General features: G+C 31.2%; 2 protein-coding genes across 2 annotated transcripts; one reads left to right on the forward strand and one right to left on the reverse strand.

Annotated features, from left to right (window-relative positions):
• Nucleotides 1-317: 317 nt before the first annotated feature.
• Nucleotides 318-716, reverse strand: LOC147807545 (uncharacterized). The gene has a single exon (XM_087166678.1). The coding sequence runs from the start codon at nt 714-716 to the stop codon at nt 318-320; it is 399 nt and encodes a 132-aa protein (XP_087022804.1).
• An 18082-nt stretch (nt 717-18798) lies between these two features.
• LOC107456845 (alpha-latrocrustotoxin-Lt1a-like) lies at nt 18799-23023 on the forward strand. Its single transcript, XM_087166679.1, has 2 exons — nt 18799-20689; nt 20826-23023. Exons 1-2 carry the CDS (start codon nt 18799-18801, stop codon nt 23021-23023), a joined length of 4089 nt encoding a protein of 1362 aa, XP_087022805.1.
• Nucleotides 23024-24225: the final 1202 nt, after the last annotated feature.

Raw genomic sequence — 24225 nt, forward strand, 5'->3', positions numbered from 1 at the left:
AATCGGTCGCTCTCCAGGGAATACTGTCTGTACAAAAGGATGAACATGATCCGCTAGAACGTTTAGATAGTCATTAGATTTGATTCTCCCATGCAGACGTACTAGTGGCCCAAGATCACGCCAAGATATCCACCCCAAACCATGATGGAGCCACCTCCATGTTTCGCAGTTGGTAAGAGGCATTCAGGATCAAGCTCTTCTTTGGGTGATCTCCAGAAATAAACGGGTCTGGTGGTCTGAAATAAGGTGGAGGATGATTCATCGGACCATATTACCTGCTGCCACTGCTGTGGGGACCAGCCTTTGTGACCTCTACATCACTGACGGCGCTTGAAAGCATTGGCTGCTGTCACCAAGGGTTTACGAATTGCCACTCTCCCATAAATGTTCGCTGCATGAAGTTCTCTTTGAACAGTTCTTGTTGAAACGGGGTCCTGAAGAAGACTGTTCATGTCTGGTGTTATCTCGGATAACGATTGCTTGTGTTTTCGAGCTACTACGCGCTGCAAGACACGTCTATCCCTATCATCAAGCTTTGACTTTCGCCCACTGTTTTGCTTTGAAGACTTCGTCTTACCTTCTTTCATGTATGCTGTCATAACGGCTGATACAGTACTTCTTGCAAACCCCAAAAGGTTTGCTGTTTCTGTCACCGATGCTCCACTTAAACGCGCCCCAACAATCATCCCTCTTTGGAATTCTGACAGATCAGACATTTCACCTTATAAAAGCTAGTTAGATAAACTCATGCTACACAGATGACTAATGTTGACAGACTGAAAGCTTCCTCTTCACGCTCACTAGGTGGCAGACTTCTGTTGCAGGTGGCGCGGCTGTACTGCAGGTGTAAAATAAGTCACACTTTTTCACAGGTGTTCGTATTATTTTGTCATCCATCTGTATATATATATATATATATATATATATATATATATATATATATATATATATATATATATATATATATATATATATATATATATATATATATATATATATATAATATTGCCGTGAAACAGACAAACGACTTAAATATTTCAAGAGTTATTAAACTCTTTTAAAACTTGTGAGTGTGTGTGGCGACATTTTTTTTACTTAGAAGAAAATTATCAAAATCAATGCTATATTCTCAGTTTTTGCATATTTTTATGAGCTCAAGCAATGCAGCATTGGAGTTAATTTTAAATATTAAAAAATTGGACCACAAACGCTTTTCATCTTCACAAAAGTGTGGTTTTTCTCCATGTTGACGTTTTGCTCCATTTTCAAAATAAGCCTTGACAGCGCTTTCTTGACCTAACAGTCATAAGTAACAGTTACAAACTCACAGTAGTTATAAAAATAGCATATTATTTTCAAAAAGCAACGTTTTATATTATGACGGAGCCTTCGAAAAATACTCTTAATCTTAACCAATCGATACGTCATCCAATCTTCGCCTTCCATTCGCCCCTTCAATCATCTGCACCCTCACTAGAAATGTCGTCTCACTTGCTACCATACTAGCAGACAGCTTTAGACTTCTAGTTTTGAGGAGTTCTTCTCAATGCCGCACAATACATGGATTTAAAAACAATCACTGGAAAGTCATATCAACAAGAAGAAATGCTGGGGGGAAGGCCAGGGCCCACTCTAACTCACTAATTTATAACATTTGTTTCTCTTTCGTATAAACAATAACATTAATTTAGTCCGTGGTGGATTGGAATTGGCTTGGATCACCGTGGTGGCTTGGATCACCGCATTGGGAGCTCTCGCCTCCCAATGCGGTGATCCAAGTTAAAATCCCAGTGATTGCCGGTCTATACGAATTTCGCATTTGGCTTGCACCGACTATAGTGCTGACGTAAAATATCCTCAGTGGTAGATGGATCATGGGTTAGAGTCCTCTTAACATCTAGCTAACCGTGTAGGGTTCCCGTGATTTTCCTCTCCATGTGTTTAGTTTCATCAAAACATCCTCCACGAAGGTAAATTACTCTCATTGCTTGATCTAGGAGTTTTCTTGTCTTCTTGATTGGGCACAAAACTGCAAAAATACGGAGTTGAAAAATGGTAGTCGTAAACTTAAAATGAGGTCGACCTTTCCACGGGGGCTATAAAAATCAAAAATGAATAAACTATATTAGTTTGCTACTTATAAACTTATGCCATCATCTCCAGCAACTGCAGAATTTTAAAAGATATTTATATTAAAAGAAAATTTTAAAAGATATTTTTTTTAGTATTAACAAAAGTAATGTAACAATATGTAATATAATAGTTTAAAGAACTGTGTTAACCAATACACATTAATAATTTAAACAGTTAAATAAAAATTTTTTTTTTGAGAAATAGTCGCATTCTTAAGTTTTGATTACAGTTTTATAAAAATAATTTGTTTCAAAAATTCCTGCTTTAGTCCATATTAAAAAATATTTTTCTATGACCTCAAATGTTGTCACATTGTAAAACCTTGTTTTTAAATTTAAAAATATCATTAAAATATATTGGCCTTAAATGAGATTCCAAGTGTTACCTGATTAAAAACTTGCCTCGCTCCAAAACCTTTTTTTTTTTTTTTTACAGAAACTTGGAATAAAAATACTAGAGTCAACTGTTTACAAGTTTTTGTTTGCTCGTAAAGTTGTGTTTATCCACAATCACAGGTAAAACACATTTTTCCCTAATGGGATTCTTATTTGGAAAGGAAAGTGGTTTTTTCCCCATATTGTAATGATTACAATCTAGATGAGTAGTGTTTATGTTTTTGTAGCTGACTTTGAGGACCATTTCCTTGCATTTCATGATAAAGTAAAACGGAGAAATGTTTTTTCCAATTGCACTAGGTTTAGATGCTATTAATAAATAAATATATATATATAAGCCAGCTTTCTGCAAGCCTTTATTGTCCTGAGATTAATTAAGTCATTTTTGCTAATTTTTTTATTTCTTTGTTAAAGTTGTTATTGGTGTCAAGCCTTTTAATACACCAATGAAATTTCTGCTTGACGCATATGTGTAATCATCAATTAAATTTCCTAAACTTGTATAGGAACTAAAATGTATCTCCTTTAGAAGCATTTTAAGATGATATTTACTGGCGTAAAATTTTAGATTTCATCACAAATTAATTTGTGAAAGATTAAGAGAATATTTTATATACCTGAAACCAGTCTCGGATTATTACTTTAACGACGTTGTAAAATTAATTAGCGCTTCACTTATTTGCAAAGCTGATAAGCAATCATCGATTAATTTTGCATAAATGACCCGGGGATGTGCGAAAAATCATTAACCATCAAGGTATAAATCAAGGAGAATGAGTTACTTAAGAGGAGCATTACTCTTCGATTAAATTTAAAGGATAATGTTAATTCCACACTCATTTAACAAAATTAGTTTTCGTGTTCGAGATTATATGAAACTTTAAATTACAGTGTGACATTTTTAAATCAATTCTTGTTATGTAAAATGATGTAACGTAAACTAAATTTGAAATGTGGGATTTATTTCATTAAAACACCAGCTAGAAGATTTCGTGTTCAATTTATTTATCTGTTGAATTTCTCTCTGTTTTTAATGCTTTACTAATAATTAAACTACATTTAAAGCAACATATTTGATTTTACCGATTGTTTATATTTAAATTTTAGGGGAAGGAAGTATACTTCTCAAGAAACTATTTACAGTGATATATAAATTTAAATTCAATGGCAATAATTTGCCAGGAGTAGAGGAGAAGCCTGTTGATCTATGAGTGATAAAATTTCAAAGTGGCCGAATCAGGATATGGGTCGAAAATGGCATCACTGCTTGTGGGATTAATTTTAAAGCGCTCTGGTTTTATTTCATTCTTGTAAATGTTTAAAATTGTATCAGAACTAAATTTTATTTTTGATAACTTTGACTATAAAAGAAATCGTCAAAAAAGTGTGTGAATTTACAAAGGGTATTTTTTATTTTGAATAATTTTAATAATTAAAAGAATTATTAAATCGTATGCATTTTATATAGCATTTGTAGAAGAAGTAAAACAAAATGCTGTCTACAGTCGCAGTATTTGTATTTATTTCTTATCAGGTCATAAAAAGTCTTAACCCTAGTAGTATTGTTATTATTTTTCTTCCCATTAATTCCTTTTTAAAATTCTGTACATTGCATTATTGTTTTCTATTGAACAGATATTTATTTTATTTATATTAAATTTCTTCGAAATGTAGGGCTAAAAAACACGTTTGAAAACAATGTAGTTATGTATTTTGAGAATGTAATAAAATCAAATCAATAATACATTATTAAATAGAAGTAAAGAAAATAAAAGACTAACTTGTTTAAAGGCAAAATTTTCAGCAATGATTCAAAATCGCATCAACCATAGTATAACATCTTCCTCTTCACAAGCAGTGATGTCATTTTTGACCCATAAAGTGATCCGACCACTTTGAAATTTAATCGTTCGTGGTTGACGAGCACAAAATGCGCATCACCTTCTTCACACACTTTATGAGTCCTCTTTTGTCTACATTTTTTATATCGTCTATAGTTGGGAACCATGTTTCGCATATGATTTCTCCAAAGGTTTAGTGCAGCATCATTTGTAATCCATATTAAGCAATAGATGGAAGCACACTGAAGCAGAAATTAGTATTATAGTTAGAATAGTAAATCCAATATATCTTAATTGATTTTGGGCTCCTTACCGGTGTATTTTGTAAGATCACGTAAACGGGATGTAATCTTCCCATATCTCACGAAAGGTTTAAACAAATAATAGATATGAAAAAACCAAATTTATGAGTTTTATCTGGTGATTATTAGAAATAAATTTTAGTACAACTCTATACACATAAGTTGACAATCTTTAATAAATAAAGTTTTAGATCAAAAATGCGGTATTCTCATCAAAAATGCGGTAGGAACAGTACATACATAAGCGGAAACAAAGCAAACAAAAATGCAATCTAAATCTAACTGATTACTTCTGAGGAAGGCATTAACAGAATGAAAACCGGCTTTATTTTTTGCGAAACTTAGAAGTGTTCTTAAAAGTCATTATTTAGTTCCTATCTTTTTCCTTTCCAATCAAACAGGTTTTGGCTTTTGAATTATATCTTTCTCAGTAGTGATTCTTTATATTTCGATAATATTTTAGTTATTTTCTACTTAAGTATTTAATGACGACCCCAAATGCTTTCTACAACTTTTTACGAGTTTTATGACATTAAATTTGGACAAATTAAATAGATTATCTGGGGGTTATATTAGTCGTGTATCCTACTGTTCATTCTTAATGTGTTCTCTCCATTCCCATCAGTATTGAAAATCATTGGGCATTTATTACCACAATGCAGTCTTAGATACATCAAACTAGACAAAAAACTTGTAAAATTTATATAAAAAGAACACAATAGGTAAGTCCAGCATCAAGAATTCGATACATCATCTGTTGATGCTCATTGTTGGAATTCAGGGACTGAATTTTAATTTGATTATGCTAAAACCTTGTGATATGAAGTCATTTTGAAGGCCTGGAAACTAATTTTATTCACATGAAATCCCTGGTTAGCGCTATTTGTTCCTCAACCTCCTCTCCAGACCATTTGCTTTTTGGCTACCTCGTTTTTTCTAGTTTTCCTTTTCCTTTAATTTTTTCAGTTTTTCTCTTTATCATTTTTTTTCTTCTAGTTTTCCTTTTCATCCATTATGTTTCATGTGCCATTTTTTCATTACGTCTGGTTTGAAGAGTTTTGGAAAGAGGTAGAGGCACCTATTATTGAGCTCTCGTAATGTCGACCATTTTTCACCTTTTTAATTCATGAAACGAATGAGTCATTTTTAAAACATATTTTTTAAAACGAAGGTCAACACAAAGAGATACTTCCCAAAAGCCAGTAGTGAAGTGATACGCCATTTTTCAATTTTTTTCCATGTAAATTCAGCAACCATCGTATATACCAGAGGTGGCCAATCTGCTGCTCGAGAGTCACATGCGACTCTTTGAAGGATTATTTGTGGCTCTCCATGAATGTACCCGACTTTTTTAATTTTTGTTCTATTATGCTTTACAAAATTATTATCGTTCCGTATGTGTTTCAAAATGTCTTTTAAATTACTGAGAACAAATATGAAGGACTAAGTGCAATGTTGTTCAATTCAAGGTGAGTTTTCCATTTGCAATATAATTATGATACAAAAAGCATCTGGAGAATTAGAATTAATGGAGATGCAAGAAGATCAAGCTCTACAATTGAAATATAAGTCGACGTCGATTGCTGAATTTTGAAAATTTGTACCAGAATCTAAGTTTCCTGAATTAAAAAAGGCTGATTGTATAATTATTTCAATATTCGAAACAACGTACTCATGTGAAAACTTTTATTCTACTTTAAAATTCGTGAAATACAAAAACCGATCAGTATTAACTAACCAGCATCTCAAAGAATTACTGAGAAGTGCTGACACCAATTATTCACCAAATTTTAAAGAATTATCAAGAGAAGTAAAATAAATGTGTTTAATTTTTAATATTTAAATTCAATGCACATATTTTGTACTTTTACTTATTTGTTCGCAATAAATATAATTTACGTAAACAAGAATTTGTAATAGCTTTTTTCATACTTTTTAAATACATATTTAATTGCGGCTCGCGAAAAATTTCAAATTTTGAAAAATGGCTCGACTAACAAGGAGCTTGGCCACCCCTGGTATACCTGCATACTATTGCACAAAATACGTGTGCAGTCCCACAATCCAACAGCAAACCTCCCAAATGAAACTTGGTAAATTTCCAATCACAGCGGATTTTTTTTTTTTTTTTGCTTCCGGCCGAATTAAAATGTAATAAAACGAAATGTACTGACACATTCTGCTTAGCCCGAATTTTCTCGGGATAAGAAATATTTGTAATGTATACATATACCCGAGTTAACTCGGAATAATCAGAGAAACGGTTAATCAATTTAAGAAAGTTTAGGAGCGTTCAAAAGGAAACGGCGCACGCATCGTCATTGCATGCGTTGCTATGGCAACCGCTGCTATTTAGTAATTTGATAACAATATTTTTTTAGAACTTTTATTTTCATTAAGTTTATTATGCATTAATATTTTGGGGAGTTTATTCTTGAATTGTGGAACTTGAGAGACCCTATAAAATTTACTTAAACTTGTCTTATTAATTACTCGATTCAGATTTTTAATTTCCCAAAGCATTTAGTAAGAATTCCTACTCATAGGAAAAATAAAAGAGAAGATTTACATTTATAGAACGACATTTCAGTAGAGGAAAATTTAGCAAAGATAATTTTAGGTTTACGCAAACTGTGATCTGGTCTTAATTTGTTGAATTACTATAATTTACGTATTTATTATTATTTGTTTTCCATTAAGTTCATGTTATATTTACCAATAATATGTCTTCAGTACTTCTTTTGTAATAATCAACTAAACTTTTTCAAAAAGATTCGATGTGAAAGATACTACAAAAAATAGAGGAGGCACAACACTGAAATATATTTTCCACTGCAACTAAAAATTTTATTGAAACATTTTATTTTACACTATATATAATAAAAAAATGATTCGACAGAATTTCTCAATTCATCTATCTGATGTTTTACCGGTTAGCTAGGAGCATTTATAGGATAATTGAATTATTCAAAAACATATATTACGGTTGGAGATGTTTGACGGCTGCCGTCACTATTCGAACCAAGGACCTCCGAGTACGTAATAGGATGCTGTTACCAGCATAATTGTATACACACTAGTCCAGACAGAGACAGGGAGCTTTATATAGTTGCCGTCAAAATGAATAAAAGATTGGAGTTTAAAAGTCTGGTCCTAATTAAGCAATTAATCAATTAAAATTATAAAATTAAGTCAGGAGTCCTAATTGAAAAATCAAGTCAGGAGATCGATAATTTTAATAAACGTTTTGCTTATTTCGCTATATCTTATATACTTTTAAGTGAATGGAGCGCATGTCATGATGAACAATTGCAGCTATCACTGTAAAAAGCATCCTCTCTCCCCTTAGAATGTTTTGTACAACTTATGGCGGTTAGAGCATTCTACTACGAACCGGAGGCCATTGATTCGAATGTCTCTCTCACACATATTCCCCTCCTCTTCATTTTTGATTCTATGCATTTTACTCAAAAAAAGTATATCCTGTTTCACTTTTGAACACATTGGGTTTACAAGCTCGGCTATCATTTGTTTCTGAACTAAAAATATTTGTGTTCAATTTTGGGAAATCCTTTTTTCACAGTGCATAAATCGAAAAGATCGTTTTCTTGATTCTTACAGCGCATTTTTAATAACTGTTGTTCCAAAAGGAATAAAAAATTCATCAATATGAATCAAAAATTAACATTTAATATCTTTGTTTTCATTTGACATAGACACGATCATTAAGGTAGATGTAATTCTTTTGAAAGTATTTTTCATTTATTTGGAAACAGCCTCGCATTTTGTTTGCCGCTAACTACAAACTATTAATTTATTTTAAAGATGTAGCATAATCAATGAATTCAACCTCATCGTAAGTTTCCATTTAGTTACCATACGTAATATATTTATTACGAAACTTACATAACTATACTGGAGATTCCTATCTAACTAAATCCTAGTATGAGTAATTGTAAATTTAAATTTCACATCTAATAAATATAATATATTTTGATCATAATGTTTATAAAATTTTAATTTTTATAATATATTCCAATTATTAAAATTTCATGGCGTGCTATGCAGAATGGACATATTTGGTTTAAAGTATTCCGCTCTTCTAATAAAGGGAGATTACAATAGAATATTATTTACATCTAAACAGCAGTTGAAAAGTGAAATCTTTATAATTAGTCTGGGAAACTTTGAGCATTGTTATTTGAAGACTGTAACTTAATTCAAAGTGATAGTTTCAAAACATTTGCAACCACTTACATTCAAGCTAATTCTTTGTAATACACAAACAATGAAATATTCATAATGCTTAAAAAGGAAATTAGAAAAAAACTAATTAATGAAAAGAAATTTCAGGGGAAAATGTAAAGAGAATTTTTCTTTTAAGAAAAATGTCAATTATATAGTTTGAATTTACTTTTTGGATTTTTCAAGAGTCAAAAATCCAAATTTGTCAATTCAAAAGTATAAAATGTTTATTGCAAGCATTGCTGGGAAGATCGTTATGATAAATAATAAATTTTAATATAACTCTCAACCAATTAAAAGTTATTTGTTTAATCACTTGAATTTATTTTCAAAATCACGATATTTTGATCGCTTATTGTTACTGAAATGACTGATTTTTGTGAAAGTTATTGATTTTTAATATTCCGCTTAATAGTTAATGAATGTAATTAAACTTAAATTTTTATAAGTCCTTTCATGCAAAATAGAAAATTTTCGTAAGCTCGCGATGAATCAAAATTGCCACATTTTTAGAGAGCTTCCAATTATATGAAAATAAATCCATAACTGAATTTTAAATTATAACTTATTAATGTATAAATATGAAATTTGCTCACAATTTTGATTATGTTATCTTTAAATTTTTTAAAGAAAACGCTGCAATCCACGGATGTCAACATTGCATAACTTAAGAAAATATTCTAAATTTAATAAATTTAAATAATTTTAAGCATTTTAACTTCAATCTTACGACTTTCTTTCGAATAAAGTATAAAGTAGCTGTTAATAAAAAATTTCTTCGTTTATTTTGAGTAATGAACAGTGCACAAAATAAGAACGGACCACACTGAATAACGTTTGATCGAATGATCGGATCTTCACGTTCTAGGACACAATCTTAATTAGTGAAGGGGGTGACCAAAAATATGCAAATGAATTTGTTCAAGAGATATTTTAAGTCAAAAAAGTTTGATAGTTAAGTTTTTATAAATATTTATTATTTTTTTATTATTTTATTAAATAACAGTCTAAAAATTCTAAATTCTGCGGTTACAATGTTTAAGTCATTTTAAAATATGTAATTTCTTTCCATGTTCCCTTCTTTCAGTTAATTTGTGTTAATTTTTAGATAATTAAAATGGGAGGTCCAGCTGAAAAAATATATACTTATTCGGTATTTACACCTTTTTGCTTTTAATCTAAGTTCAAAAGAAGCAAAAGCTCGTTGATTTTGCGCTGGGTATGAAGAGGTTGCGAGTGATAAAAGAACCTCCCGTGATTGGCATGGCTAGTTTTGACATTAAAGACGCTCTTCGTTCTGGCTGTCCATTTGAGTTCGATGAAGAGCGATTATACTAAATTTTGCAACGATCAGGTAAAATGGCAGAGAAAAAGGAATGATCACATACTATAAACTTTTGAAAAACTTAAAAAGAATCGACTGGAAGTTTACTTTCAACAAAATCTTTTATAATTTAAATATTTATAATTGACACTTTTTATTAATGCATTACTATTGCCAAAAGTATTGCTTGAAACTTTTCATAATTATTGAACATATGGTGAAAATGTCATGAATTTCATAAAGTTTTTATTTTTAATTTAGTTCAGGAAAAAATTCAATCTAGATGGGGCCCATTCTTTAAAACGAGTTTAAAGTACAAAATGATCTAATATAATAGATTTAAACTTTTTTAAAAATATAATTAAAACATTAAAGTGTTTATGAATATGCGTAAGGCGATTAGAAAAATAGTTTTTAATTTAAAAAATTTCATGTTTTAGAGGAAATTTGAGACAATAAAGAAACTATAAATACTAAACAAAATTCCTAAATAATTCAACATAGTCAAAGTCAAACAAAGTTAAATTAATAAATAAAACGATATATTTCAACTTTTTCTCTTGAAAACCAGAATACTAGTCTCTCAAAAGCTTAAAATAATTTATTTCATTTAAACCTGTTTTCAAGAAAATGCTTTATTTCTGGAGTAAATTTGAAAATTTGAGAAAAATAAATCTAATTTTTACTGAAATTAATTTAAATACATATGTAATTTTTTTAGCCACCAAACTCTTATTTCATTAAGAAATAATTATAGAGTAATTTATACAAAATACTCTGGTTTGACTGTTTAAATTTTTTTTTAAGCAGTTTGTTTGATATGCTTTAAAAATACCTCTCAAATTATATCTTAAATAAAACTTTTTAACTATTTAATACCATTCATGACGGTGGTTAGAGCAAATAAATTTTGTAATTTCGTTCATAGACACTAGTATCCAATATTGAATAAAATAAATGTCGTTCGGTTTGATTGTTTTAAACTATGAAAACTCCAATTTTTCTTTTAACTTAGACTTATATGTGTAGTGACTCGAACCGTTTGCTCATCAAGTATAGGTTAGTGCAGTGGTCGGCAAACTTATTAGCCAAAGAGCCAAATATGAACATTACAAAAATTTTTAAAAAAATTGGGAGCCAAATCTGCTTGTTTAGTAATCTTTTATTACACTAAATAAGTAGTACACTAAATAAAACTAAATTTCATGCTCAATAAGTATTTATTAATGCGAACAATGTGCTTGCAATGTGCTCGGAAAGTTTGAGTAAGTCAGGTTTGCATGTTGTTGTTTTCAATTTTAGGCATGATTCCAAGTTCTCATCAATAAGACGACTTCTCAGTTTACTCTTGATAATGTTCATGCTTGAAAAAGATTGTTCGCATATATATGAAGAACAGAAAAGGGAAAGAACAACAAACGCTCAGCTTTTTCAGCTGATCGTAAGACTCAGGAATAGTATTCCTAGCGTTGAAAATGATCGCGTCTTTCTTCTCCAGGTTATTCAAAGCAGACCATTTTTTCTTCTACAATATTTCCAATTTAACGCAAAGACGTTCGAATTTAGAGCACCATATTTCCTTGTTTTTTAAATCCAGCAATTGCATTTCAAAGCTGCCAATGTCAATTTCAAAAGGAAAAAATTTCAACTCGGTTATCGTAGCATTAAGAGGATTTTTGACAAATGCTAAAGTTGCTCTGCTGTTTTTAAATTCCTGAAAACTGCTGAGAAATGCCTCCCTCATATTTAAAATTATTGTATTAAAATGGTGTTTATCAATAGAGGAATTACTTTCTTGGCGATGCATCAGCAGGCTCGGAAAGTGAAACAATGTTTCCCTTTCAAACTCCTGAGCAAAAATAGATAATTTGTTTTCGAATGTTATTACTTCTTCTAACATCGAAAAATTAAGTTTCCTTTTCCCTGTAGTTTACGATTAAGCTGATTTAGATGAGACTTAACGTCTACCATGAAATGAAAGCTTTGGATCCACTGATCGTCTGTTAGTTCTGGATAGTGAACTCCCTTCTCAAGGAGAAATGCTTTAATTTCCGGAGAAAGGGACGCGAAACGTTTTAAAACGTTCCCTCTTGATAACCAACGTACCTTGTTATGAAGTAGAAGATCAACGTACTCACTCTCCATTTCAAATAAAAATTCTTTAAATTGGCGATGATTAAGAGTTTTAGCTAAAACGGAGTTGATAATGGTAATCACTAATTCCATAACTTTACAAATTTCATCCGGAAATGTTCGCGCACAAAGCGCTTCTTTGTGAATGATACAATGGTAAACAAGTATCTCGTGATTAATTTTTTCTTTCAAAATAGCAACAAACCCTTTTCTTAAGCAGGTCATACTTTTGAAATCGACACAATTTTATCGAGGGGAATATGATGTTTATCCATACACTCAATTACAGCATTTGCGGTATCTTCTCCACGCGTCTGACCTTTGAGTGGCAATAATCCTAAAAGTTCTTCGCTAGCTCCTGAATGAGACATAAATCTTGCAAAAAGTAAAACTTGCGCTGTATCATTTATGTCACAAGACTCGTCAACTGCTATTGATAAAGCCGAAACGAATTTCAGATCTTCGATATGCTGGGTGGTTATATTTGAACACATTTTAATTATCCTATCTTTAATGGTTTTGGCAGACAATGGTACCTCTTTAATTCTTTTCAAAATATCTGCTTTGTTCTTAAAATCCCGAATTAGCTCCTCGGATTAATTTATCAAAATAAGATGTAATTTTCTTCTTACCAAGTTTTTTTTTTAATGAAAATATTATTACGCCTTCCGTGGATATTTATGCCAGAGCTGCAACTTAAGGAGCCAAAGAGCCACATGCGGCTCTGGAGCCGCATTTTGCCGACCACTGGGTTAGTGGAAAGGAATGACATCTCATCCGCTCGAAAGCATGATTTGTTAGACTGAAATGATGAACTGCCTACTTCTTGTGTTCTTTGGAATAGCAATTTGTTGACATTAGAGCATATACTATAGTATGCAATAGCTATTAGAGCGTATTTCTTATGAGATACTTCGAATGATGTATATCAGTGTAACACGAACTGTGTTATGTTATTTACTCTCTCTCTCTTTCTTCTTCTTCCACATCTTCTTCTTTTTTCACTTCTTCTTAATATTATTCTTATTAATCTTATTTGTGTTATTCTTATTATTCTAATTCTTATTATTCTTATTTTTATTCTTATTATTTTCTTTTTGATGTTGGATATTACAACAGTGCAAAGTATTTGGCCGGGTATAATTTTATTTGATTAAAGTTTTTTTTTCTCCAATATCCGGGAAATAAATATGTGTAAAATATACTAAACTACTAACTAACTCAGTGGCGCGACAGCCCATTAAGAGGGCCAAGGCCGACTGTGCCCATCTCAGTTTTCTTGACCTTTGGGCTCTGGGGTGCAGGAGCATATGTTCCGGTCAGGTGGTCAGCCGAACGCGGAACCCCCAGTGTTAGTTCCCAAGCATGCTTGGTACTCATTTTATCGACCCACTGAAGGGATGAAAGGCTGAGTGAACCTTGCCCGGCCCGAGGATCGAACCAGGGACCTGTGGCACGACAGCGCGAAGCGCTACCGCTCAGCCACCGGGCGTAATACATTATGTATAAAATATAGGTATTTATAAACTATAAGCAAATTTTAGAATTATTTTTTTTAAATAGAGACATTGGAACAATTCAAATTTTCTGAAACCATTCTTTATTTCACGTCTAATGAACTGTAAATTTAAAAGTTTTCAAAGAAATATAAAATGAAATGGCAACTGTACGACTTATTTACTTATTTCCTTTAACTGCACAATTTATTACGTATTTCCGATAAAATTTTTACTTTTAAGAAAGTGGTTTCAGATCCGCAGCAACTAATAAAATTTATATAAGGATGGAAAACAAAATTATTTTTGATTGTCTAATAGCTACGACCGGACGAATAGCAACTGAAATAGATTCGGATAGATGGATTATTTTTCTGATTGTATATGATAATAGCTGTGAATGAAGCTTACTGTACAGTCTATGAAAACAGAAGGGGAAAAATGGACCACCCTCAATAAGATTTGATCTAATAATCGGATATTCACATTCTAGGACTCAATCTTGACGGCTCGAGGGGATGATCTCAAATATGTTAATTAATAAGAGCAGACGATATTTAAAATTACAAAATCCGACTCAGAAACGTACTTCTCTGAATAAACAAACCTGTTTTTCGACGGATTCGGATTTCCGACCCTAAAAATACAGGGGGGTAGCCACAAAGTGGGAAATATGGTCTCACGGTTAGATCAGGAGAGAGCTCAAAAGTTTGGACCCTTGAATGTTAATTTTACTTTTTTACTTATACTATATCTCGAGATCCTTTTAAGAGAATTGTAAATATTTGAACGCAACTATAAAATTCGCTTGTCCACAGAGAATTTAATACAAAATTTAAGTTTAAGTAAATACTCATTAATTTTTATTTTATTTAATAATGATTGAAAGAATTTTGAATTGTGAGGTACACAATTTTTTGCATCATTTAAAATATTGTATTGCAAGGCTAAATAAAAGAAATTGAGCCAAATCAGGAGAATAGTGCCTGAGAAATCGAATTTTGAATATCTAAAATTTTTAGAATTTAATTTCTTGAAACTATTCAACCAATTTTGCACAAATTTTGAAATTCGCCGTGTAAAATTATATTCGTTACAATGATGTAAAAATTATAATTCAAACTCGTTTTGACTATTATTAAATAAAACAGTAAAAAATAATAATTTTTTGCCTGGAATTTTCTTTTGGTTAAACGAATTTTATCATTGTGTGAAAAAAAGTTTCAATTCGGTTAAGCACATGATATATAGCGAAATTTGCAAAAATTAAAATGAACACTGAGGGGACAAAAATTTGGAGCGTTCTCCTGACAAAACTATCTGGACTATATTTCCCAGATTGCGACTATTTTCGGGCTCAGAAATCTGAAAAAAAAAGGTATCTACATCTACAAAAAGGCATCTACAAAAAAAGGCATGTTTATTTAGAGAAAGACGTTTTTGTGTCTGATATCGTAACTAAAAATATCGTCTGCACAAATCAATTAGCATATTTGAAGTCACTCCCTTTTACCATTAAGTCTGGAACGCGAAGATCTAATCCTCGAATCAAAAGTTATTCAGAGCAGTTAGTTTTTTTCTGGGGGTGGGGGGACTCACTGTACTTCTTGATCAGCAGCAAATGTAATTGTAGTTAGGATAAGGAACGGAAAATGATTACAGCTACAAAATCACTTGATTGTGCATTCGGAAAAGCAATAGGGATATGCGGTTGAAGTGACGGAACAGTAGCAATTGCAATTATCTAATTCAGATGTAAAAATAAAAAATAAAAAAATCAAACTGTACAGACTACGAGTTTCTAATTGAGGAAGAAAAAAGAAACAATTTTTTTTCTATTGTATATTATAATAAGGATATACGTCATGACTGGCGGCAACTGCCATTTTTAGGTTAGGGCAGTTGTTGTAGTTTATTTACGTTGCACTAGAGCAGCACAATGGTCTATTGGCGACGGTCTGGGAACTATCCCTGAGGATGATCCGAAGACATGTCATCATAATTTTGATCCTCTGCAGAGGGGATGGCACCCCCGCTTCGGTAGCCCAATGACCTGCACGTGAAGTCGTGCACTTTACGATAGAACAGTTTAAAGAGGACCAATACCGCTCACCCTCGGTCCCTATGCAGAATGATCCAAGTGGTCACCCACCCGTACAGTGACCGTAGCCAGTGATGCTTGACTTCGGTGATCTGCTGGTAACCGTGTCCACGGCATGACAGGTTAGGATAGAAAACGAAATAGAGTAATATCTACTAAACTCCGCATTGTTCGGTTTGACAAGCAGCAAGAATGTTCCACCAGAACAGCAAAAACTACAATTTTTATATCTGGATGGAATGCAATTTTTTATCGCAAAAGATGACTATGAAAGTGTGCTTACTACGGTTGCACAACAGGAATTGCAATTTTTATATGCGGATCGAATTTTTTTTATTATTTATGTTCATAGCTACAAAAAGATGTAGATTAATATTCGAAATATTGATTTTAGCTAGAATAGTGCTTTCCTTTTTCGAAATCAAGCCTCCTTAAAAAAGTCTTAATTATTTAAGAAAAACAAACCAAGCTAAAAAAATAAATAATGTTATATATAATGATTTAAAGATTTAAAAGTCGTTTAAATCTGGAACGAACTCACAGTCATTACCACTGTGTTTGTTATATTACCAGACTGATATTTTTTCTCTTCACGTCGAACAGGTTTTTATTACATAATTTAAAGATATTGCCACTTTAGGAAATGAAACTAAACAAACAATTGATTTAGAAATTAATTTGCATGACACACAAAATGATCCAACATTTTAGAAGGCAATGGTCCTTCCCAATCAAATAAAGATTAATTCTAATAGAAAAAATTTAAAATTAGGCTTATATACGTTTATTGTAGTGCATATTTATGACGTAAATGATAAATCCTATATTCAACTTAATATTTAAGAATTGTACTGCATGTAAATATGATATTTTGGTCCAAATATATACATTCCAAAAACGTATGAAGAATCGCATATTAAATAGATTTTTTATTAATAATTTAAACAAGCCGTTTGCGATATATTATCATAAGTAACTAAAAAAATTTAATGAGCCTGGATTAAAAAGCTAACTATTTGATATATTATTGAATCAAAATGAAATACAATCAGAATCAGTTAAATATTTATTTTTAACAACAAAAAAAAAAGAAATACAAAACATGGCGATTCTAAGCTTAGTTTGTCGCACACTTAATGCGCCAATTTCTTGTTTTATACCACACAAACATTCGAAATTGTTAAATAATTCATTAAATGTTGGTTAAAGGTCATATTTTAAGTAAATATTTACTTAATAAAGGAATTTTAATGAAAATTTTTATATTTGATATATAGTTAGAACTGAGCAATTCAAGGAACCTAAAAAAGTTATTCGCTTACTTATTTTTAAAGCAGACAAAAAAAAAGCATTCAGAAAGAAATTTTAACAACTTAAGGTCGTTTATATACTGCATATATTAGTAAATAGATTCAATAAATTATAAATAAATGAATAGTTTCCTCACATTAGCTAGTTCCAGTTCCAGGCTGACAGTTATATCTTCTGCAATTTATTACCCATTTCTTTTTTCTTTCGAGATCTGATTGAAATCTTAACATTAGAAAGCTTTTTCTAAACTTTTTGTTCTATTTACAGATGCCTTATTAACCATATCAATAATTTTAAGTATCTAAATGGGCTTAAAACTCTCACGCTAATGTTTACTCTACGTAACAAGAGAACTTGTTTGCTCCATTACCGCCGATTATAATTTTCCGTTTTTTTCGTAATTAATCGTCATTATATATATTTTTAATATGATAGCAATCAAATGTTTATTTATATTTATTCATGATCTTATTTTTTCCTGCTTGGAAATGGGATTAATGTAAAAAATATATCAATAACTTTCTTAGACATTTTTAAATATTGTATTGTTCCACATTTTGGATGAGAATTTTTAAAATGTTTTCTAAATCTATATAAGCAAAAAAACTTATGAAACTAAGAATGTAAGTAAGTAAAAAAAAAACACACTTCTACAGTTTTCCAAAAATTATAAACTTTTACCAAAATGCAATTTAATTATTAATCAATTTTTGCAATGCGTATAATTTTAAATATTATTTCTATTTCATTGACTTAATTTTTAAATTATATTAATTTATTATTAGATAAAAAAAGTAGTATAAGTTTAAGGAATGTAAATTAAATTGAGTATATAAAAATAATCTAAAATGATTTTTTACGATATTAGAAAGTTTAAAGTGAATCAGTATGAACATTTACAAATTTGTTGGAATTTTTGGTAAATTTTCACCACAGCAGTTCGCTACTGCAGCAAAGCTGAGTACAAAATTTGAACAAAAAAATCAAAACATTTCTAATAAATATATTAATATTTAAATTTGATTTCTTTACACGCATACCTTTCATATAAGTTTTATGCTATAATCTTATTTTCCTAAATACAACATTGATTGTTTGTGAAATCGTATCTTTCGAAATACCACCTGCACCACTTCCATTAATCTGTCGAGTTTTTTAAACAAACACTCGTATACAGATTTATTCAGCATGTTTGAAATTACTAATCAAACAATTCTTCATTTGTTTACAAATGCCCTTGAATGTCACTATTAAATATTTGAACCGTATAGAAGCACATGGCGAAAATAAATGCCTGACATGACAGATGAATGAAGAATTTACATATAAATAAACAGATCTCAAAAGAAATTCAGGATCTTGTTCTTAAAGCGTTGTCTCTTTATTTTCAAGACCAATAGTTAATTTGTAAGTATATCCTTATTGTAAATGTAACGGAAATATAGTTTTTTTCCTTGCATCTAAAAATGACGTTAAATAATAGTAATTTTGAGGTGTTAATTCGGAAAAAGCGTAGGATGAATAAATTAAACAAGGAAGACCATTGCGCTAGGTTAGGGACCATATCGGAAGTAGCAACAGTCACCGCCGGATGGTTTGGATTTTTTTCAGGAATCTTCAGTTTGATTACTCCCTTAAATGTCATAATGGTGGGTGTCTTGGCTGTATCTGGCGTAATGAAAGGTCTCAGCGACGTAAAGAGTGCTGCAATAGGCTGTCCCGATCCTGATAAAAATAAATACAAACACTCATTACAGGGCAAGATTAACGAAAACAATCGAAGAATAGATAGAAAATCAGAAATGTTGGGAAGAGTTTCAAAACAAATAAGCGAATTGTTGTTGCTTGCGGAAAAAACAAGAAAAGAAATGAAAGAAGGCTTTGACCGAGTAATTAAAACGTTCAAAAAACAGAAATTTGTAGATTTAATTATAAATGTAAATCAAATTAGTGATTTAGTTGAATTGAAACGTCAAACGTGGATGCGAATTCATGACGATAATTATGTCTTCTTTATAGAAGAGCTGAATAATCGCAATGAGTTATATAATTTGGTTTCAGTAACTAATTCAGATGAGCACACTTTGTACAATTCTTTATTATTTATCACAGATCCAGAACATGGTATTTTCCATCACATTGATCGTGCGAATGCCTTCGATTCTCTCTTAACTGTAGCTTATGGAATTCAAATATATATCGAAATCGTCCTTGCGTTATTAGATCAAAACTTATTTTTGGCCATTTATTATCACAGTCGTAGCGATTTCTTAAGATTTAATTATTATTTCAACCGCTTTAAGGCACATTACCTAGATTTCACAAACACTCTCTTTTCTCAGGAAGAATCACTGTACAATAGAGTATTGCCCATTTTAAAAAACGTTGTGTTTGCTAGATACATGAAAGAAGAACAGTACGAAAGCATAAAGAATGAGACTGAAAAATTAAAATTATTCGAAAAAAGTTTTTATGATATGGAGAAGCTCATAATATCTGATTCTCCTGTAAATAATGTAATAATCCGATTCCCGGAGAATACAGTAAATAATGCCTGCATTCGAACTCCATTTTTAAATTGGATTCCGGGATATACAGTAAGCTACGCCTTTCAATACGAAAATAATGGTACATTTTCATCAGTTAGTGATTGGAGTGAGCCAATGCAAATTACTAATTGTGCTAATCCACTGATAGAAATAGACTCAAGAAAATACCGAAGATTTGTTTACAGAAAATTGATCGGTGGACCAGAGGAAGCAAAACCACAATTAGTTAAAATTTTAGAAACTTCAGATAGAAAGTTTAGAGACATCGATAGAAACTTTTACAACTTGGCAAAAAGTGACACCATTAGCGAAGAGGCTGGGCTAGGGGCTTTAGAAAGTTTACGCGAAGCTGGAGCAAACATTTCAGCAATATATGAAGGAAAAAGAGTAGCTAGTCACGCTGCAGCAAAATATTTAAGTACAAATACTATTTTAAGACAGATTTTGGAAATTAATGCTTCCTTGGTTCATGCAAAAGACCGAGAGGAAAACACTCCTTTACATCTTGCTTGCGAATACAACAGAATTCGCAACGTCAGGCTATTAATTCGAAAGGGAGCAGATGTTAACGCTAAAAATAACAGAGGAATAACTCCTTTGCATTTTGCTGTCAGTCGACAGTTTACGAATATTGTAGTGGAATTATTGAAAAATTCTAAAATTGATGTAAATGCGCCTAATAACGGTAATTACACTCCTTTACACTTTTCAGTTTTAAGCGATATTCCTCAAATGGATATCATTGAAAACCTGTTGTCAAAAAATGAAATTAATCAAAATGTTGTAGATGAGTTCGAATATACTCCATTGAACCTGGCGGTCATTCGAAATTTAACTTCCGTCGTGAAAAAGCTGCTAGGTAAATTTGACACTGATTTAAATAAAAAAAAATAAATACGGTTTGACTCCCATACATTATGCTGCAAAGGAAGGATATTTGGATCTAGTAAACATCTTACTTTCAAATCTCACTAGAATAGATGTCTTCGTTAAAGACGAAAAAGGTTGGACGGCTTTACACTATGCTGTCCATTTTGACCATATTGATGTTGTAAGACAGTTAGTAACAGTGAATCCTGCTCTTATTAATGATGGTGATAATAATGCAGTTACTCCTGTTCATGTTGCAGCTGCTAGAGCAAAATATGACATATTGCAATTTTTGATTGAAAAAGGGGCTCTACTGGAAAGTAAAACACTGAACGAAAACTATACACCCCTCCACCTTTCAGTAATGCACAATGATACAAGTGTTACGAATATTCTGTTAAACGAAGGAGTTGCTATTGAAAGCAGAACTGTCAATGGATCGACGCCCTTACATTTGGCAGCATATTACGGAAGAATAGAAAATTTTAAGCTGCTTCAGAATAATGGCTCCAGTTTAAATTCTGCTGATAATGATGGTAATTTGCCTTTTCATAGAGCTATTAGCGGTGGGAGTGTTGAAATTGTAAAACATATATTAACCGATCATCCTGAATTTATAAATACCAGGAACTACTATAATTTCACACCTCTTTATTTTTCAATAGAAAAAATTGATGTTTACGGGACCGATATATACGATTATATTAAAGAAAAAGAGGGGGGATCGAATTTCACCGATTCGTCAGGCACATCGTTTTTAACTCTTTTTGCTAAGCAAAATAATTTAGCTGCTCTTGATTTTCTCATAGACGAAGGCGCCTACAATGATACAGCAATGGATGGCTCATTTTTTAACCACTTTATTGATAAGGGTGACCTAGACGCGTTTAGATACATTCTTGAAAAAAACGTTATTGATCTTGATGTGGAGAGATCGGCCAAAAAGACTGTAAGGGATAGATTCATGTGTCGTGCAAAGTTATACAAGCACTTAGACATAGTAGATTATCTAAAAAAAAACAAAATCGATCTATCTTGGTGTGATCTTGATCCCTTGTACGAAGCAGTTTCCAAAAACAATATTACAAAACTAACTAACTTAGTTAAAGATGAATATATTGATATAAACAGAAACTATACGACTTCGTCCGCAGTTCTCATATGTGATTCAATTTCCAACAGTTACAAAGAAATAGCGTTGTTTTTAATTCAAGAAAATATAAATCTTAACGTCTCATGCGAGTTCGACCGTGAAAATTTGATGGTAGAGGATAGAGAATATTTCAAAAGAAGAAATATAACTTTTACTCCTCCACTTCTTCTAGCAATGTTCAAAGAGGAAACCATAATTTTTAAAAAGATTCTTGAACATATAGATCCGAACAAAAAGGATTTAAATGAGCTTGTACCATTGTCTTATGCTGCTTCTTTTGGTGACATGGAAGATATAAAGCTTCTTGTGGGGAGAGGAGCTGATGTAATGATTCGTGACAAAAGTGATTTTTATACTCCCGCTCTCTGGGCTGCAAGTAGTAACCAAGTTAAAGAAACAATATATTTTATGCATCAAATATACCATAACGAGACTTTAATGAAATTAATTTGCCAATCGTTATGCAAAGATATATTTGATGATGTGGCAGGAGACAAAACAAAGTACGAATCGACGTGTAATGGTATTTTCAAAGAAGTTATAAGAATATGTGAAAAGTTTAAGGATTCAACTCCTGAGGAATTAAAAATTTATGTGGAGAACAAAGAGTACGAGGACGAAAAATTAACACAAGTCTACAAACGACGTGGAATAAAAGTTACGCGAAGTTATCATAAGTTTCATGAAAATAAAAACTTTTTACCAAATTTGAGTACGCTGAATGGTTCTACTGATAACGCGAAATTTAAAAGATATACCCTCACTCATGGAGACATAAATTCTGCTTTACTTTTAATGGATTTATTTGTTCGCAAATATTCAAATCAGAAGTACTCTAATCAGATCGAACGTGAATCCCCTTTCGAACAAAGATCTCTAGCTTTAAAAATCACCCGAAATCTGGAGCAAATGAAGAAATTATTGACAATCAAAGAAGAAGAAGAAGAGATTGATTTCTTTGATGTGTATTCGAAATTGTTGAAAGCTATCAGATCAGGACATGAAGAGAAAGCTTTGGATATTGTATGCTCTTTAATGGAGGACTTTCTGTCGGTACAGCCTTCAAAACTACTCAGGGGAATTTTTTCCACTACACTGAAAATAAAGCTCGTGAAGCACATGTTTAATCCAAACCTTCCCAAACTCTTCAAGCAGTTGTGTATTCAATGATTTGATTTTTATCAGTACTAATTGCGATTTCATGGCTAATGGTTGAAACAACTTAAGCAACTCACTCTAAAATCAGTCATGTTATCGATAAGTTAATATTGATCAATAATAAGTAGAATTCCATTACTAACTGTTTTAACTAATTAAGCAACTTACTCAAATACTTTACCTGTTTTAAAAATGATTTAAAGTTGAAATACTATGAATTTTAATCACACGAGTAGTGGTTCTACCTGCCAAATCCCTTTAATCAGTCGAGTTATTAGTAATATAATTTCAATCAGTACTAATTGTGATTTAATGACCAACGATTCAATCAACTTATTATGATTCCATGATCCAAGAATTCAAATAATGTCGGTTGTTGGCAAAATTTCTAGTAGCCTGTTAAAATTATTCGCTCTTCCTCCATTTATAGTTTTTTTTTCTGCTGAATTTGAAATTTTGTTGTATACATTCATTCATAAAAATCAAATACATAAATTAGGGATGCTTATTACAAATGTATGAAATTCATATGACAGCATGATAAAATATAAAATGTTAAGAAAGAAATTTGAACATAAAGAAAATCTATTAGGTTTCAAAGTATTTTGTTTATACAATTAAATTTTTATATTTTTTTATATTATATTTCAAAATTTGCGATTACGCGTAAAAAGGTTTATCACCACGGTTTTAATTTTTATGCAATTATATAACATAAGACGCAAATTCGAAAAAAAAATCCTTTGTTTTGAAGAATTTCACAGGAAATTCCGAAATCACGAAACTCGAATTAACTTAAAATTGCTCAATTTCTGTGAATAAAATGTGTAGAATGTGCTTCATAGTATTTGGCAAAAAAACTTGAATCAATTGCATTTTTCTACTTTTTAATATGATATTAACACGTCTTTCAAATCGCTCATCTAAATAATTATCTTTTGACGGGCTCAATTTTTCACCGATTTTATCATAAATTTATGTGGTTTTTAGCAATTATTATATAGAATATTATTATAGTAATTATTTAGAAATTATTAATAGGATACTATTACGACAAGTGAATTTCGAATCTCACATTTGGATACATTATTGATGCACGCTTATGATTTGTGTCTTGAATTCATGTTGTTATTCGAATTGCTTTTTCAGTGACTATATCCATGAATTTCGCCATACTATTTAAAATTCCGGCATTTTTAATAAAAAACTATTCA

This window comes from Parasteatoda tepidariorum, chromosome 6 (assembly GCF_982258835.1).
Source record: "Parasteatoda tepidariorum strain Cologne lab strain chromosome 6, Ptep-v5.0, whole genome shotgun sequence".
Lineage (NCBI taxonomy): Eukaryota > Metazoa > Arthropoda > Arachnida > Araneae > Theridiidae > Parasteatoda > Parasteatoda tepidariorum.

Excerpts from the sequence above, each read along its gene's own strand:
- LOC147807545 (XM_087166678.1), bottom strand. The coding sequence starts at position 716 with ATGTCTGATCTGTCAGAATTCCAAAGAGGGATGATTGTTGGGGCGCGT.
- LOC107456845 (XM_087166679.1), top strand. The coding sequence starts at position 18,799 with ATGAATAAATTAAACAAGGAAGACCATTGCGCTAGGTTAGGGACCATA. Across the intron at positions 20,690-20,825 it reads CGTCGTGAAAAAGCTGCTAG|ACGAAAAAGGTTGGACGGCT; the intron begins GTAAATTTGACA and ends TCTTCGTTAAAG.